Source organism: Dreissena polymorpha, chromosome 6 (genome assembly GCF_020536995.1).
Source record: "Dreissena polymorpha isolate Duluth1 chromosome 6, UMN_Dpol_1.0, whole genome shotgun sequence".
Lineage (NCBI taxonomy): Eukaryota > Metazoa > Mollusca > Bivalvia > Myida > Dreissenidae > Dreissena > Dreissena polymorpha.
In genome coordinates this window covers 60,605,888-60,624,788 of record NC_068360.1, presented here as the reverse complement: position 1 = coordinate 60,624,788, position 18,901 = coordinate 60,605,888, and the positions used below count along the sequence as shown (strand labels likewise).

The 18,901-nt window shown below is 35.8% G+C and overlaps 1 protein-coding gene across 4 annotated transcripts in view; it reads right to left on the bottom strand.

Moving 5' to 3' along the window:
- The window catches only part of LOC127835436 (protein shisa-4-like), a 73,141-nt gene extending 58,290 nt beyond the window's left edge, over positions 1–14,851 (bottom strand). For 2 of the 4 annotated variants that reach the window (XM_052361871.1, XM_052361872.1), the window contains exons 1-3: positions 14,718–14,851; positions 8,745–8,832; positions 6,788–6,936 (exon numbers count right to left, since the gene is read on the bottom strand). In XM_052361871.1, the coding sequence (XP_052217831.1) occupies positions 6,788–6,936; positions 8,745–8,832; positions 14,718–14,760 (280 nt within the window). In that variant the 5' untranslated portion in view covers positions 14,761–14,851. Of the gene's footprint in view, positions 1–5,683; positions 6,501–6,787; positions 6,937–8,744; positions 8,833–14,717 lie in introns of those variants that run through there. The other 2 variants (XM_052361870.1, XM_052361867.1) reach the window with 2 other exon arrangements.
- Positions 14,852–18,901: the final 4,050 nt, after the last annotated feature.

Below are 18,901 nucleotides of genomic sequence, written 5' to 3'. Positions count from 1 at the left end.
AGCGCTCGAAAAGTCGAGCGCGCTGTCTTCTGACAGCTCTTGTATTTATTTATGCTCTGCTTGTTAAAAGGTCAATATTATGTTTAATGTGTTTCAGTGAGTTTTATGAGTGCAGACGGATGACTTGAGATAGAAAGGGGCATTGGTTCCGGACATTAACGAGTATACGTGTTTTTCTCAGTTCAGTGCATAGCACCTATTTGCCATTCATAGTTTATGGCATTTTTTTTGGAACCAGTGTTAGTGTGTGTGTGTTTCAAGAAATAAAATATATTTCTTGTCATGACACCTAAACAAACGTGTTTATTTTTAGACTAAGTGGTTAGATTATAAATAATTAATGTTTAACATTAGATGTAATGGAATATAAAACATATCATAATTCAGTTTCTAAATAAGCGTGTATTAGTCCTTGCATGAGAAAGTAAGCGTAACTATTTAATAGAAGGATAGTATTCCCGGATGTATAAGAAGTTTTATAAGAATATAGTTGACTTCAATTCCTTATTTAGAAACCTAAAGATCTCATCACTAGGTTGATATCACTGAGGGAAAATAGATACGAATTGGAAAAAAAACAACATTAAGTTGAGGCATTCCAAACAAAGACACATTTATTACACTTCAAACTTTTTGTAATTTATTAGTTCACTCGTTTACAATTTAGCAACATGTGGATCAGTCATGGCGTGCATGTGCGTTCAATTGTTACGATTTTCTTAACCCATTTAGCGTCTAGAAAAAAGGCCTTGGCAAACAACCCAGATGAGACGCCGCATGATGCGGCGTCTCATCTGGATCTGCGCTGTTTGCTTCCAGGAATTTCTGTAAAAAATATTCTAAATATAGAAATAAATATACAAGACATCCCTAATTTTTTAAATAAATTGATCCAATTTAGAAGGACGGGAGATTCCACTAGGTATAAATGGGTTAATCAGCCATTTGAGCGAAAGTGCAAAACTTCAAGAACCGCGGAATGAAATGGTTGCACACAATGAATCCTAACAGGCGAAGATGTGGTTATTCGTGCGTACATTAAAGGGACCTGTTCACGTTTTGATAAATTGACACAATTGAAAAAAAATCAGATTTGCAGATTTTCGTTGTACCTATGATATTTGTGACGTTACAGTATTGCTGAGTATAGACATGCTCTAAAATGTCCATTATCTGAATCTTTTGATTTAAAAACCTGAAAATTATAATTTGTTACTAACTCAACACTATTGAATCATTTGCAGGGTTCTGTCGTTATCGTTATCTTTTGTGACATTACGAGGATTGCTTATATAAAGCATAAAATACACAAGTTACCTTATACAGAACAGATGCGCGATTGGTTTGAGGGCTAGACATTAATTCCAAAAGGTCGGTGGTTCTAGCTAAGGTATTGGTTACTTTTTTAGTCTTTCTTTAATGTTATTCTTGTTTTATACTGGAGCTATTTAGTTAAGATGTCAACATTTTACCAATTGCAAGCATTTAATGGCAACTTCAAAACATGCCAAGATCTGTGAACAAGTCCTTTAAACAGCCATAGCCAGGTGAAATTATTTTCTCAAAAATGACATTCTGTGCGCTCTTTAGTACTTTTTTGTGAAAATGTCAAGTTCAGAATAGAACATTGATTTTTAACAGTTCAAACGGGTAAGTTAAAATATGGAATAAAGTATATGTCACCAGGTCACCCAGCTCTTACAATTTTGTACAGAAAAAACGATATTCAAAATTGTTTGCTATATCTCGACATCAATTTACTACAACAGACTCTTAAAGGTACCGTCAACCACGACGACGAAAAAAGAAAAGTTGTAAAATACCGTATTTTGTTTTACTACGATCAGTTTATATTGATTAAAATATCACGACTGGTATATAACATTCTTTAAAAAAAGTTGTTGAGTTTTCATATTTTCAGTATATTCGGTTATAAATTTTACTAGGTACTGGTACCAGGTAACTACAAGTTAACGCCATTAGATTGATCATCATCATCACGTGGTAAACCCAGGAATGCAAATTGTGCATGCGTAGTTAATTGTATATATTTTATATATAAAATGATCAATCTACTTGCGTTTTTTATAGTGTGTATATCGTTACGTCACCTATTTTCGCGATGTACACTCGATTTGACATCGCGAAATTTTATTACCGAATATACTGAAAATATGAACTTTTTTCAAGTAATGTAATATACCAGTCGTGATAGTTTAATCAATATAAACTAATAACTGTAAAAAAAAAGGTATTTTACAACTTTTCTTTTCTTTGTCGTCGTGGTTGACGGTACCTTTAACCCTTATACCTGCAATGCATGTACAATTATTTAGCATTCGCATTCTTTTTAATTGCTGAGTCGTCCGACTTGAAATGCAATAATTGATGGCTAGTAACAATTGTGTGTTTTGATTAATTTTGAGCTTAGCATGGCGCTTCGAGTACATGCAATCGACTTTAACCTCGGTTTAAATGTTTCACAAACGGACATGCCACAATGGACTTCACCTAAACCATCCCCCACGCCCCACGCTAGAATCCCCCCCCCCCCCATTTTCCCCCTTTTTTTCTTAATTTTGCAATATCATCTAATAAATGACACCCCCACACACATTATTCCCCCTCTCCACCCCCACCCAAGCTTTTGCTAACAAACTTGAAATATAATCTTATTAGTTTGTTTTATGACTTTACTAATGTTCAATAGATTGTGGAAAATATACTTGAACTCAGAATCGTCTATAATGTTGCACTTTTTAAAACATAGGCGATCAATATGTTTCAATTAAGGTCCTCTTCCAGTTATAATATGACTATATTACCTTGACATTATTGAATATGAACAATCTTCCCATGATGGCTTACGTTATACTGTCAAGCGCTCGAAAAGTCGAGCGCGCTGTCTTCTGACAGCTCTTGTATTTATTTATGCTCTGCTTGTTAAAAGGTCAATATTATGTTTAATGTGTTTCAGTGAGTTTTATGAGTGCAGACGGATGACTTGAGATAGAAAGGGGCATTGGTTCCGGACATTAACGAGTATACGTGTTTTTCTCAGTTCAGTGCATAGCACCTATTTGCCATTCATAGTTTATGGCATTTTTTTTGGAACCAGTGTTAGTGTGTGTGTGTTTCAAGAAATAAAATATATTTCTTGTCATGACACCTAAACAAACGTGTTTATTTTTAGACTAAGTGGTTAGATTATAAATAATTAATGTTTAACATTAGATGTAATGGAATATAAAACATATCATAATTCAGTTTCTAAATAAGCGTGTATTAGTCCTTGCATGAGAAAGTAAGCGTAACTATTTAATAGAAGGATAGTATTCCCGGATGTATAAGAAGTTTTATAAGAATATAGTTGACTTCAATTCCTTATTTAGAAACCTAAAGATCTCATCACTAGGTTGATATCACTGAGGGAAAATAGATACGAATTGGAAAAAAAACAACATTAAGTTGAGGCATTCCAAACAAAGACACATTTATTACACTTCAAACTTTTTGTAATTTATTAGTTCACTCGTTTACAATTTAGCAACATGTGGATCAGTCATGGCGTGCATGTGCGTTCAATTGTTACGATTTTCTTAACCCATTTAGCGTCTAGAAAAAAGGCCTTGGCAAACAACCCAGATGAGACGCCGCATGATGCGGCGTCTCATCTGGATCTGCGCTGTTTGCTTCCAGGAATTTCTGTAAAAAATATTCTAAATATAGAAATAAATATACAAGACATCCCTAATTTTTTAAATAAATTGATCCAATTTAGAAGGACGGGAGATTCCACTAGGTATAAATGGGTTAATCAGCCATTTGAGCGAAAGTGCAAAACTTCAAGAACCGCGGAATGAAATGGTTGCACACAATGAATCCTAACAGGCGAAGATGTGGTTATTCGTGCGTACATTAAAGGGACCTGTTCACGTTTTGATAAATTGACACAATTGAAAAAAAATCAGATTTGCAGATTTTCGTTGTACCTATGATATTTGTGACGTTACAGTATTGCTGAGTATAGACATGCTCTAAAATGTCCATTATCTGAATCTTTTGATTTAAAAACCTGAAAATTATAATTTGTTACTAACTCAACACTATTGAATCATTTGCAGGGTTCTGTCGTTATCGTTATCTTTTGTGACATTACGAGGATTGCTTATATAAAGCATAAAATACACAAGTTACCTTATACAGAACAGATGCGCGATTGGTTTGAGGGCTAGACATTAATTCCAAAAGGTCGGTGGTTCTAGCTAAGGTATTGGTTACTTTTTTAGTCTTTCTTTAATGTTATTCTTGTTTTATACTGGAGCTATTTAGTTAAGATGTCAACATTTTACCAATTGCAAGCATTTAATGGCAACTTCAAAACATGCCAAGATCTGTGAACAAGTCCTTTAAACAGCCATAGCCAGGTGAAATTATTTTCTCAAAAATGACATTCTGTGCGCTCTTTAGTACTTTTTTGTGAAAATGTCAAGTTCAGAATAGAACATTGATTTTTAACAGTTCAAACGGGTAAGTTAAAATATGGAATAAAGTATATGTCACCAGGTCACCCAGCTCTTACAATTTTGTACAGAAAAAACGATATTCAAAATTGTTTGCTATATCTCGACATCAATTTACTACAACAGACTCTTAAAGGTACCGTCAACCACGACGACGAAAAAAGAAAAGTTGTAAAATACCGTATTTTGTTTTACTACGATCAGTTTATATTGATTAAAATATCACGACTGGTATATAACATTCTTTAAAAAAAGTTGTTGAGTTTTCATATTTTCAGTATATTCGGTTATAAATTTTACTAGGTACTGGTACCAGGTAACTACAAGTTAACGCCATTAGATTGATCATCATCATCACGTGGTAAACCCAGGAATGCAAATTGTGCATGCGTAGTTAATTGTATATATTTTATATATAAAATGATCAATCTACTTGCGTTTTTTATAGTGTGTATATCGTTACGTCACCTATTTTCGCGATGTACACTCGATTTGACATCGCGAAATTTTATTACCGAATATACTGAAAATATGAACTTTTTTCAAGTAATGTAATATACCAGTCGTGATAGTTTAATCAATATAAACTAATAACTGTAAAAAAAAAAGGTATTTTACAACTTTTCTTTTCTTTGTCGTCGTGGTTGACGGTACCTTTAACCCTTATACCTGCAATGCATGTACAATTATTTAGCATTCGCATTCTTTTTAATTGCTGAGTCGTCCGACTTGAAATGCAATAATTGATGGCTAGTAACAATTGTGTGTTTTGATTAATTTTGAGCTTAGCATGGCGCTTCGAGTACATGCAATCGACTTTAACCTCGGTTTAAATGTTTCACAAACATGAAATGATAACTAACTGGGTTACGTACACATTGACTGTTTTGTGTAGGCGATTGGCAATTTGCCTTAAACAGAAAACTTTTGGGTGCATAATTAAAGAGTTGACTCGTCTAAGTTGTTTTTTTACCGAGCTTTACTGGTTTGATCGTGTTTTACCATCCTTGTTAGCTGTGCGGCGAAGCTAAGACTTTTACCTGCCGTAAGGCCATACCAATCGGATTTTATGTTTGACGTCCTTGATTTCGATTTTTTCGAGTACCATAACTTGAGAAAATACGAAATATTTCAATAACATATACAAACAAATCTAATCGTGCGAGTTTCATGCACAGAAGAGAGCAGACAGTTTATTTAGACATAGGTACATCGTCGTTAATACATTCAGTTATAAATAAAGCAATGTCACGTGTCAGAAAATATTAATTATAACCAAATCAATAATACAATATATATATACATATATTCATTGTACATTAGAATACACCCCCTCCCTCTTCCACACACAACAAACAAACATAAAACTGAAAGCCACAAAAATCGTTCGTGTGTGTACATGTTTGCCAATATTTACAAGGAAGGGTGTGCAAGGTCTAACACTACTGACCTAGTCATCTTAAGTTTCGCAGCTTTTTTAAAAGTATTATGCATAGATAAAACTAGAACAACAGTCTTAAGTGTAAAACATGCCTTCGAGTAAAAATATGTTATTTTTTTAGAGAGTACAGCTGACTCGAGTATTTAGCGTAATGTAACCTTTTCGCATGATAATAAATGCATACAAATTCTCTAACAACAATATGCAGTATAAATTTATAATGATCCCATGATAACAATGTCTCGTGTAGTCTTCCAGTATGTGCTGAATGTATTCGTGGGATCTCACAATCCCATCGGTTTATCGCATCTTAGCCGGAAGTGCCGACGGAACGTCTTGACCCGAGGGCGGCTGCCCGTAGTTGTAAGCGGGTGGAGGATATGCCGCCTGATATTGCGTCGGCGGCTGCTGGTGTCCCGGATATTGCGGCTGCTGGTGCCCCTGCGGGTAGGCAGGGTACGGATATTGCGCCGGATATTGCGCGGGGTACTGCGGAGCGGCAACGGTGGTGTTCTGTTGATTGACGCTTGAAATAACTACAGTAAAAAGAAAATACAAAGTATTTGATATTAATAAAAAAGAAATATACTATTTTACAGATCTGTAGAAAATACTTATCGAAATGAAGTATCGTACCGAAAAGAGGACTTACGGACCGAAAACAGGGTCGTAATAAAGGTAAGTGTACCCATTCTAGATTTGTGTATGTCTTATTATTGTATTTAATGGCCTTTTTACTTTGGTATTAGTATATGTATGCTCCAAATAACGAAACATTTATACAATTATCTTATGAGTACTCCTAAATTAAAAAAATACATACCCATCTGAGTACCGGCATTCGGTTGCAGCACCTGTCCAGGAGCAGCATTACGCCTGCGGTAGCAGCAGACACAGATGACCACGCATATCGTGATGCTGGAGATGATGCCGATCACAATACCCGCAATGGCCCCTGAGCTCAGGGCGGAGCTGCAATAGTAATTGTTACCAATCGGTCAATATGTATAAGCCCATTATAAACCAAACGGTCAATCTAGGTAAGCTCAAGCGTAACGATTCGGTCAGTCTTGATTCGGTCAATCAATCTACCTTCATCGTAACCATTTGGTAAATTTCGGCAAACTGAATCGTAATAATTTAGTCAATGTCGACAAGCTCAATCGCAACAATTCGGTTAATCTAGAAAATCTTAAAATCTAGAATAGCTCAATCATAACATTTCAATCAATTTCGGAAAGCTCAATTATAACCACTCGATCAATCTCCGTCAGCCCAACCTTTACTACTCGGTCGATCTCAGTTAATTAAATCGTAACCACTCGGTCAATCTCGATTATTTCAGTCGTAGCTATTATTTTTTTATCGACAACCCAAAGTATACAAACTCACTAAATCTCGGTATGCTAAATCTTAAACACTCGGTCAATCTCGGTATGCTCAATCTTAAAATCTCGGTCAATAACGGTATGCTTAATCTTAAAAACTCGGACAATCTCGGTATGCTCAATCTTAAAAACTCGGTCAACTCCGGTATGCTCAATCTTTAAAACTCGGTCAATCTCGGTTTGCTTAATCTTAAACATTCGGTCAATCTCGATATGCTCAATCTTAAAAACTCGGTCAATCTCGGTATGCTCAATCTTAAACAATCGTTCAATCTCGGTATGCTCAATCTTGAACACTTGGTCAATGTCGGTATCCTCAAACTTAAACACTCGGTCAATCTCGGTAATCTCAGTCATAAACACTCGGTAAATCTCGGTATGCTTTATCTTAAACACTCGGTCAATGTCGGTATGCTAAATCTTAAACATTCGGTCAATGTCGGTATGCTCAATCTTAAAAACTCGGTAAATCTCGGTATGCTGAATCTTAAACACTCGGTCAATATCGGTATACTTAATCTTAAACACTTGGTCAATCTCGGTATGCTGAATCTTTAACAATCGGTCAATATCGGTATACTTAATCTTAAACACTCGCTCAATCTCGGTATGCTGGATCTTAATCACTTGGTCATTCTCGGTAATCTCAATCATACACACTCGGCCGATCTCGGTATGCTCAATCTTAAACACTCGGCTGATCTCGGAATGCTCAATGATAAACACTCGGCCAATCTCGGTATGCTCAATCATAAACACTCGGTCAATCTCGGTCTTCTCTCGATATGCTCAATCATAAACACTAGGTGAAACTCGGTAATCTCAATCTTAAACACTCGGTCAATCTCGGTATGCCCAATTTTAAACACGTGGTGAATCTCGGTATGCTCAATCTTAAACACTCGGTCAATCTCGGTTAATCATAACTAGTCTGCCTGTTTCAGCAAGCTGAAAATCGTAATTTGCCGATGTTATCAGAGCGCTATTCATCGCAATTTTCTCCATTACGGTATGATGCAATTCTTGATTCGAATGTCTGAGTCAAATGACTGAGAGAAGATTTGGCGTTCATAGAAAATAAGAAATGTAAATGTAGACTGATTTCATGTTTCTTCATTATTAAAAACTCTTTACGACTGTTTGCGAATGCATGACTACATCAACGACTAAAACTTTACTGCAGCATCTACGTCTATTAATATGAATGATAATCAAATGCTTAGATGAAGATGCTTGTGGTGATCATGATGAGGACAATGATGAATTTACTAAAAAAAGAAGGTGGTGGTGGTGGTGGTGATGATGACGACGACGACGACGACGATGATGATGATGATTTTGATGCTGCTGCTGCTCATGATGATGATCGTGATCATGATGACGCATACTTACCAACATTGAGTATCGTCGTAGCAGCAATAGGTCCCGGACTTGCAATACGTGTAAACTAGGCCATATGATGAACACGTTTCGGCATAAACTGGATAAGAAAAACCTGGGAATAATATGCATTAACATGTCAACGTTATTATGAACTGTAACGTCTTAAGAATGCTCGAAATTAAAACAATCGCAATAACAATCCTTCATATGTAAAACCCTCCAACTAAGACAACAGCTTTCACGTCTTTTTACTGGACTAAGACTCGTATACAAAATGGAAAGTATGGCCCATTCGTTTCGAAATCAATTAGTTATGCATCTACTAATATAGCGTAATGTATTTTTGACAAGTAGAAAATAACCTGGATTGTTTTCCATCAAATGAGTCAAATTGACGCTGTGTTGTTTTGTGCTACAATTAACTTATACAGAAATAATTAATACACGAGTCATACACAGGTGCGCCACAAATGAGCAATACAGTTGTTGTTTTTGTTTTTTATCAAGTGCACCGGGATTGTCTCCCATATGGCCATCGCCCCTAGAAAGACTTGTTAGTTGGTTACGGGGGATAGTGCAAGATACAGGAGACACCCCGTTCCAGAGGTGACCCTAGGTCTTTTAGTGCCCGGTGTATAGCACCTAGTACACTGCACCTCGGTTTAACGTCTCATACGAAAGACGAGTTAGTAGGTTAGGTGCAGCGGGGGATCGAACCAGCGATCTCTGGATTGTGAAGCCAGTGTGTTACCACTAGACCACGGATCCGCTACATGAGCAATACAGCGATGCAATGCTATGAGTTATACATCGATGCGCCGCAAATCAATTTACATCGATGCGCCGCAAATTAGTTATACATCGATGCGCCGCAAATTAGTTATACATCGATGCACCGCAAATGAGTTATACAGCGATGGGCCCCAAATGAGTTACAGCGATACTTTACAAATATGCTATGGAGGCAGGGGATATATTTTTGACCAAATTTCGAGTTCCGAAAAGCCGCAAACAGTCAAATCCATTTCATGAAAACAGAAAGTGACACAAGAAAGCCTTTTTGTGTCAGTGTCATAACATAGGCAATATACATTGAAAATACAACCAACTACAAGGCTGGCTTCTTCACTTGTGAAACAATGGCCCTTGATCTTTCCCCCCACCCACCTCATTTTTAATGAAACATTGAGAAATGTGACCCATTTCATGGTATGCACAGAACATTCAAACAGAATGCAATCCTAGTTTTGGCTACATTACTCATTAATTTCATCCCTGTGCTTTGTTTGTTTACCTAGAAAAGTGTCTCCCATACGTTTAGATTTTTCACTATTTACCTTCAAAGTTTTGTTCTGTTTCTGCAGAGTGAGATATTGACTTCCACCAAAAGTGAAAACCTCCTTTTTGAAGATTCAAAATTTCCTTGCTAGGGAGCTGTGGCTAGTTTTACTGTTTTTTCCAAAATTTTTAGACTTTCTTTCTACAACCTAACACAAGAAATACATCTTATAAATACCTAATAGATTTTCGACCATAGGTAAACCCTACCCTGAAGATATGTAATTTTCATGGACCCCCTTTCACTGATATATCCCCTGCCACCTAAATATAGATGCGACCAAAACAGTTTTTACATCGACGCGCCGCAAATGAGTAATACATCGAGGTGCCGCAAATAAGTCATACATCGATACGCCGTAAATGAGTTATACAGCCATGCGCCACACATGAGTTATACATCGACGCCCGCAAATGAATAATACAGCTTAGTGCCGTACATTTTTTATAAGCAAATGTGTTATACAGCGATGAGCCGCAAATGTGTAGTACAGTAATGCGCAACAAATGTGTTATGCAGCGATGAGCCGCAAATGTGTAGTACAGTAATGCGCAACAAATGTGTTATGCAGCGATGCAAATATCGTAATACAGTGATGCGTCGTAACTAGGTTTATATTTAGAACATTTAAGAGATCATTTTTACCGTCTTTAAATAGACATACAAATCTGAATATGTGTTTATCCTGCGTACCCTAACTTCATAATTATACAGCGTTGTGTGTACATGTACATTTCCAATACATAACAAAACATTCTTTTCAATGTATTCAACGTGCGTCGCACAAAGGACACGATTGCAATGCCTGCTTACTGTTTAATGGACTTGTTTACATATGTTCGTATATTTGAAGCATGCCAAGACTGTGTGTACCATAAGTCAACTATTATAAATATTGTATAATTATAAAAATAGAAAGAAAATTGAATTTTAAAGTTTAACTTATACAACCCGAGGCCTTTAAGATAAATAAGTAAACCCCAAAAAAGTTTCTGTCTCCTCTGAAAAAAAAATCGGAACAACCATCAATAATAATTTCAGAAGATACTACATTGTCATCTTTGAAGTGTGTAGGCGTTACGCAGCTGATGTTATATTCAGAGTTTATACCATTAATTAATTGTATTTGGCTTCGTATACTACGCAAAGTCAATTAAAAATGGAGAGCTCATTAATGACCGGTCAACATAAATTGATGATAAAAATAAAAGTGTTTGCATAACTTTTAGATACGATGATACTGCGTAAAATCAACACAACATCCATTGACAAGTTAATTTGAACAGCTGTGTAAATAATTAACGTGCTTTTTTGTACCGAAAGACAAAGACGGGCGTAGTTTTTTAAGGCAAGAAAACTCGCTTTGCATGTGCACAGCTTATCTCTGTTTTTTTTTTTACTGAATCGCAAAGACAGGGCTCGACGTGTGACCAGTAAAAGGAAGTGGCATGAAAAACGACGTCCACACTGAAGGAAATGCAGTCTAAGGCTGTGCCCGAGGCAATGTGTTTGCAGATAATTTTAACAATTGTCGACGACTTCGGTTGATTCAACAATATACCTAAATTAAAACACCTGATTTTACCACGCCCTTGTTGGATTTGTTTATTTATTTCCTTCAGTTTGCTTTACAACATTTCGCACCTGGTATATTGCTTATTGTCTTGTATTTATTTGGAGATAGGTATTAACAAATTATTTATGAATGCGTTTGCGATTTCAATTTATTATTTTTCAAACGCAAATTGATACTTAAAAAATCACTGTAACGAGTGTTATTTTTCTTGTTTGAAAATCTATCAGAAAAACAAAAACTATTTACTGTTTGCAAAAAAAATGAGTCGGTCGAGTTAATTTAATCAAGCAACTTTTCATGCGTTTTCGTGTGTGGTTAATCGTGAAAAGCACTTTCTTCTCGCCGGTCATATTTGTTTTCACAAATAAAACACTATTTAGGCGTGATCATCGCCTCTCAACATAATACATGTTGCGATACTTATTTCACACTGTTACGAGAAACGACGAAATTCCTATTAAGCTGACTGAAAGACTCGGAACGAAAGCAATTGAATAATTTGCGACATACCGACAGTTTAATGCAAATAAAATAAGTTTAATCAATACTCGCGTTTTTTACATAAAGAGTATTTTGTTAACATCAAATACTGCCCCTACAGTATTGGAGGATGAGCAACCCCAGTCATATGTATAAATACTATACCGGTATACAGCATCGTGGATTAAATGAATGCTAGCTCCTGTTTCAACAAGCGCTACATATATGCAATTCAATTTAAAACTCTTTACGTGACTGAAGAGATTTTGGGATTGTAAACACAAATTGATTTCAATCATCTGACCTTGGAAACACAATGTATGAGACAACATTAACATTAGCACTTTATATCAAAATCAAATATTGGGTAGACAGTTTTCTGAAAGGAAAACAAATATAATATTTATTATAGCGCAGTGAGTCGGGATGTTATCTCACAAACTACAACTTTAAACATAGGACTTTAGAAGGCTTCGAATTGATATGTAATGTGAACGCGACTTTTGAGACGGTTTCATCGTATCCAGTCAGCGTAGTTTGAAACCTCAGACTTGGAATTATTTCAGTCAGTTTGTTTTGTCAATAATTGTGGTTTTATATTTCCGTTTGCAATAATCGTATGCACCGGTATCATTACTTTTATAAAGTGAGAGTTTATCGATGTCCAAAGTTTGCTTTTGCTTCTGAATAAATTAGCAAACCGCAGTCACGTTATTTAATATTGTATTTATCCGTTCAAAGAGAGTATTTTGGTCATTTTATGTTTTGGCTGTTTTCTCAAAATGTGTATAAAAATAACTTAAATCAATGAGTCCATACCTCTAAATGATTTAAAAGTAACAACATGGATCAAATAAACGTTGAGAAAGAATTCGGATAAGTTCTAATAAAGAGGCATTCAACACCTCAGACATATCTGATCCCGCACGACGTTAACTACAAGACAAATCAAAGCGCTGAAGGCACTGAAGTTGTTCGCTGTTGTCGTTCTTGATTAGCTTGTGCGCATTGCACAGGGTAATCCGTGTGCACAGACTAATTATTTGACATGCATTGAACCCCGTTTTCCCTGAAAGCAGCCAATATGCACATATTTCAATGATAAACACTAGACTGGCCAATGTCGTCTTACAAGCTGGTAAATACACTCACTTAGTAGTAGAGTAGACGCTCATAAGCATTTGTCGTCTGCAGTGCAGACAGGCAGCGGTAATCGTACCTAGCATAGTGAGTTACGGTTCTTAGCGTTGGTAAGGCTTCTAAGCACATACTGATTTGCAAAACATGGTCTGTAAATTTAGTCGGCCGCTAACGCGACCAACTAAAAATGGCCTGAGACCTGAGACCTGAAGAAATACGATGTAATGCAGTGAGTTTGCGTTGAAAAGCTTATCAAGAAGAGACAGTCTCCTATTGGTTAACCTGTCTACTATGTAACCACAGAGGATACGTTCCATGTCATCAAAAAAGAATCACATAGCTACTGATCACGGGGCAGAGACAGATCGCTGCAACATTTTAACCGTGAACTACGCAAACATCATACACGATTCAATTCAAGAATTACACGTCTTCCAAGAGAAGAGCACACACCCAAAGGAGCAAAGCCTTGTGGTCCAACCGATCCTTACCAGAAAATTCATCTGATACCATTACTACCGACAGGCATTAAAAACTACTTTGAATTGTTTGTCTCATTATGTGAAGTAATAAAACAACATGAGTTCATACTGATGCAGGTTTTCACGAAAATACCATTTCTGAATATTTATGTTCGACTTTTTGTTGCATTTAATTTATTAATCAGTTAAAAATTCTGTATGAATCTGAAGTAGTTTCGAGAATTTCATGAAATGACTGAAGGCATCGTTCAGTCATTTTTTGAAATTCCTGAAAATTTTAGGTATTTCATGAAGTCCCTGGGTAAAACAGGCATTTTACGAAAATCGTCAATTGAAATTCCTAGTTCCGCAGATTTACTGTAATAAATACTTGTACATATTCATGGGTCATCACGGTCATCAATATTTTATCAATTTAAATGCACCTCAAACGTTTGTTCTGTACTGCCAATTACTGATATGTATATCATGATCCACATTAATTGTTATTTATCACAAAAGCGTGTATGATCTGCTTTGTTCATTGAGGTATTCAATAAAATGGGTTACAGATATGCTAGGCGTTTTACGAGCGCTTGTCCATGGAAAATATGTTAATGCGTTAAACAGAGCATCGGTCATAATACAAGTAATTAATTTTAATTTACAAAGAACTTTTTCTTTTTTTAGGAAAGCGTCTTTTTTTCGAAAGTGCGAACGGAAGACACATTTTGTTCGGCGGTGATGTTTATAATAATCGCTTTACCATAACAATACGAGAACAATATTTTAATGTTCAATACATGATACAATATTTTTTTAGAATATGAAAAGGTTGGTTACGTAAAAAGGTTGAATTGTTCCTTAACAAAACATATTTAAATTTGAATATTTCTGCTTATTTAAAAAGAGAGAAAAAACAACAACCGATTCAAGCAATCTAATTTTACGGCATTTTGAATGTTTAAACAAAATGTCTAACATACCTTCAGCGATGAGCAGCAGAACCAAACACTTTAAGGACAACATATTGTCAACTTAATATCAAAACGCTGCAGTCGGAATAACTCGCTTTGTCAAACGTCGATAGTTTAAATCAACCGACCGGCGCAGTTTGCAAGTACATCCCCGGTAAAGACCATCAGTTTTGCGGTGGTCCGATTTCCGCGTATCGTATTCAGCAAGTGAAAAGGAAGTTTGTAAATAGGAAAATGTGAACCCTTATTTAGCTATAGCAAGACCGCATTATGAAGTTATAGGCCCTTATAAAGAATATGGCTAGCTCAAAATAAAGTTAATGAGTTGATTATTGAGTTCTATACGGAAACGAACGCCTTCATAGATGTTATACGCCCATAGTTAGAAAACGCTAAATAAGGGAGTAGTAGTTATTAATTATACAATATGAGGACATTTTGCCGGTTGTTTTAGAACTAAAATAAGAGCATAGTTAGCATTTCTTTGGACAACTCTTGTCCTTGTTTATAAAAAGTAAGATCTAAACATGAGGTTGATAGCATTATGAATTAATATGTCTGAGTAAAAAAAACAACACTATGTTGACTTTTTCCAAACTAAGACAAACCTTTTACACTTCATTAGTTTGTAATTGTTAATTCTCTAGTTAACTAAATTAGCTACATTTGGATCCCTAACGAGGTATATGTGTGTGTAGTTACTATGTGGATCTTTATCTGCTATATGAACGAAAGTGCAAAACTTCAAACACCGCGAAATGAGAGGTTTGCATATTACGAAGATTACTAGTATCTGGCAAAGCCCCATGTGTTTATGTACGGGTGCATTTACAGCCCTACCCAGAGTAGATCATTTTCTAAAAATGACATGCTTTGTGTTCTATAATACGGGCTTTTTTTAACATGTCAAGGTTAAAAAACGAAAGTATATTGCGCCAGACCATACAGCTCTGACAATTTTGTACAGAAAAAAGGCGATACAAATGTTTTTGCTGAAGCTTGACGTCATTTAACTGCAACATATCCTTGTACTTGCAATTCAATTGAAATAATACTCGTATTCTCTTCAAATGGTAATGCATCTGACTGGAAATGCTTTAATTGATGGCTTTGTATGTACAAGTGTGTGTTTTAATGATTTTTTTAGCTTAGCAAGAAGTTTGGCATGCATTTAAACGACTTAAACCCCGTTGAAACAAAACTTAATCTTATTTTTAAAAACTGGATCATGAATGCTAACAGGGTCCTTTGATATGAGTCGTGTTCTGAGAAAACTTGGCTTAATGCATATGCGTAAAGTGTCATCCCATATAAGCCTGTGCAGTCCGCACAGGCTAATCAGGGACGACACTTTCCGCTTTTATGACATTTTTCGTTTAAATGAAGTCTCTTCTTAGAAAAAATCCAATTAAGGCGAAAAGTGTCGTCTCTGACTAGCCTGTGCGGACTGCACAGGCTTATCTGGGACGACACTTAACGCACATGCATTAAGCCCAGTTTTCTCAGAACGCGACTCATATTGTCTTGTGTTGTATTGACACTTTGGCCATTTTCTTTATATGCAGGACTTTTTGGATGGCGACGACAGTTTCTCTCCTGCTGTTTTCTCAGAAGTTAAACTAACTATTCGTCTAATGAAAATATTAAAGATCAATTGCGATCATTATATAATTCCGTACATGACTAGTGTAAAAAGACAATACAAGTGGAAACATTAAAATACAGCAAAATACTGCAGATATATATATATTTAAACTCGAGAAACTCATAAAACATCCAAGTATAAACGAGTGAAAATTTCAAGAGAGTAATTAATTATTAAGCGTTTACTCATCTGTTGTTACTAATTTCGAGCTCAACTTGCTTGATCGTTCTATTTTTTGTTTCAGTCTAAAATATTGATACCGTCACTGCAAGCTTTACGGCGAAAAACAGACTGTTTAAGCAGGAGACACATACCGTAAGGACACACCAAATGGACTGTATGTTTGGCGTCCTCGCTCTTGACGTAAGGACACACCAAATGGACTGTATGTTTGGCGTCCTCGCTCTTGAAGTTTTTTCAGGTACCCTTGCTAAAGAAAGAAACGAAACATTTCAACATATATACGATTCTCCGGCCTCTTCTCACCCACCTCAGCCAAGAAAAAAATAATTACAAACAACAACAATCGTGTGTTTACATGTGCACACAACATTAACAACTAGGGGTAGTGTGCAAATCAACTAGTCATCTGAAGTTTCGTAACTTATAATGAATATTTTGAGGGGATTAAAATAACTCATTAATCAATTGGATATTCTTCATTTTGATACTAAGTTCATCTATGTTATAATATCTACAAAGAAATAAGATTACAATTAATACGAAATCATAACGTGTCAAAGTTTCCGTTCCAATTTTATAGCATAAATGCACTTACCGGTAAGTAAATTGGCAAAATACAAAAACTGTGTTAAGCAAGGCTCCTTAATATACCTGCTATAAACTTAACTTTAAAAAATTATTGCATGATTGATTAATAAGGTTGTTTTTTTCCCGATTATCATTGCATAAAATTCGTGTAGCCTAGACGTATAATTTTCCGCCGGGTTACAATAGACTAGAGTTAATTAGGTCTGCTCTAATTTCACATGTAATGATTTTTATCGCTTGCTTGAAATAGACCTTGACCGTGTTCAACTGAACCGGGCTATAGAATCGCGCTAGAGGACCTGTTTTTATGTATTTAAAATGTATTTATCTTTTCTAAAAACAGTTTTATGCCATTATAGCCCGTGTTGCATTTTGTTTATACATGACATCATTCTATATGAAGTATCAGTGTGTCTTTACAAACGGGAATACAAATAGGTGCATTTATTTACCCAAGAGGGTCATGGTGGACCTTAGGCGCTCATCTGAATATAAGGTCAAACCATATTCGAAGATTAGACTCGGTAACTTTTCATTGAGTGCGCATGACCCAGTTTTGAACTTTGCCAAAGTATGGTCAAGACGAACATTTAAACGTAAGTTATCATGAGGCGTTTACATGGTTTATAGGGTTCTTTTCTATGATTTCACATCACAACATAGTTGTTTTGCTAAATCTGACCCAAACTAGAACTTGGCCATGATATTGGCAAGGTTAACATTCTGACAAAGTTTCATCGAGATAATGCTAAATATCGTGTCCACATGAATACAAAAATAATGCCTGTTGGGAAGATGTCAGTTTATTTATAAACAATTACTGGGACATATTCGAATATTTTCCCGTAAAGAGAGATACGCATAATAACTAGACATATTGTACTTGTTTACAAAGATTGTTTTGCAACGACAATATTTAAAAAAAGCTTGTTACATTAGTCACCCTTAAATGTCAAAATTTGTTATAGTCATGTAAGCGAAATCGAAACAAAAAAAGTTAATTCTAAATTTAAAAAAGTGCATACCCATTTAAAAGGAGAGGAGAAAGCGTGGAATTAATGTTTGACTCAGAAAAAATCAGTGCCTCGAGCGGGTTTCGAACCAGATACCTTCCGATCCCATAACAAGCATCCTACCACTAGACCACGGTTCCTAACCTAAAGATATCAAGATTTCAAAGTTTATAAATGCTGTACGTTTAACAGTTAAAAAGTATTAGTTCGTGTTACCGCAAGAACAGAGAGAAGTACTGATTGACGGAAGATGGTGTATCCAATATTCCAATATACAACTTTACTTCAAAACGGGGGCAATAGTATTTTTCGCGCAATTTAATACAATACTTGTATGCCCCCAGAACATAGGTTTTGGGGGCATATTAAAATCGCACCGTCCGTTAGTTAGTTAGTCCGTCTTTCCGTCCGGATTAGTTTCCGCCTAATAAGTCAAGCAATTGTTATCTGATCTTCACCAAACTTCATGAAAATGTGTAAGGCAATAACATCAAGGTCAAGTTCGATAATCGGCCAAATTGACCAAGACACTCCTAAGTTACGACCCTTTAATCATCGTAATTTTTTTTCTCGCTCAATAACCCTTCACGAAACTTCATGAAAATGTGTTAGGCAATAAAATCTAGGTCAAGTTCGATAATCGGCCAAATTGACCCAGACACTCCTGAGTTACGGCCCTTGAATCATCGTAAAATTGTTTTTTTCTCGTTTCCACTCAATAAGTCGAGCAAATGTCATAGGATCTTCGCCACTCTTCATTAAAA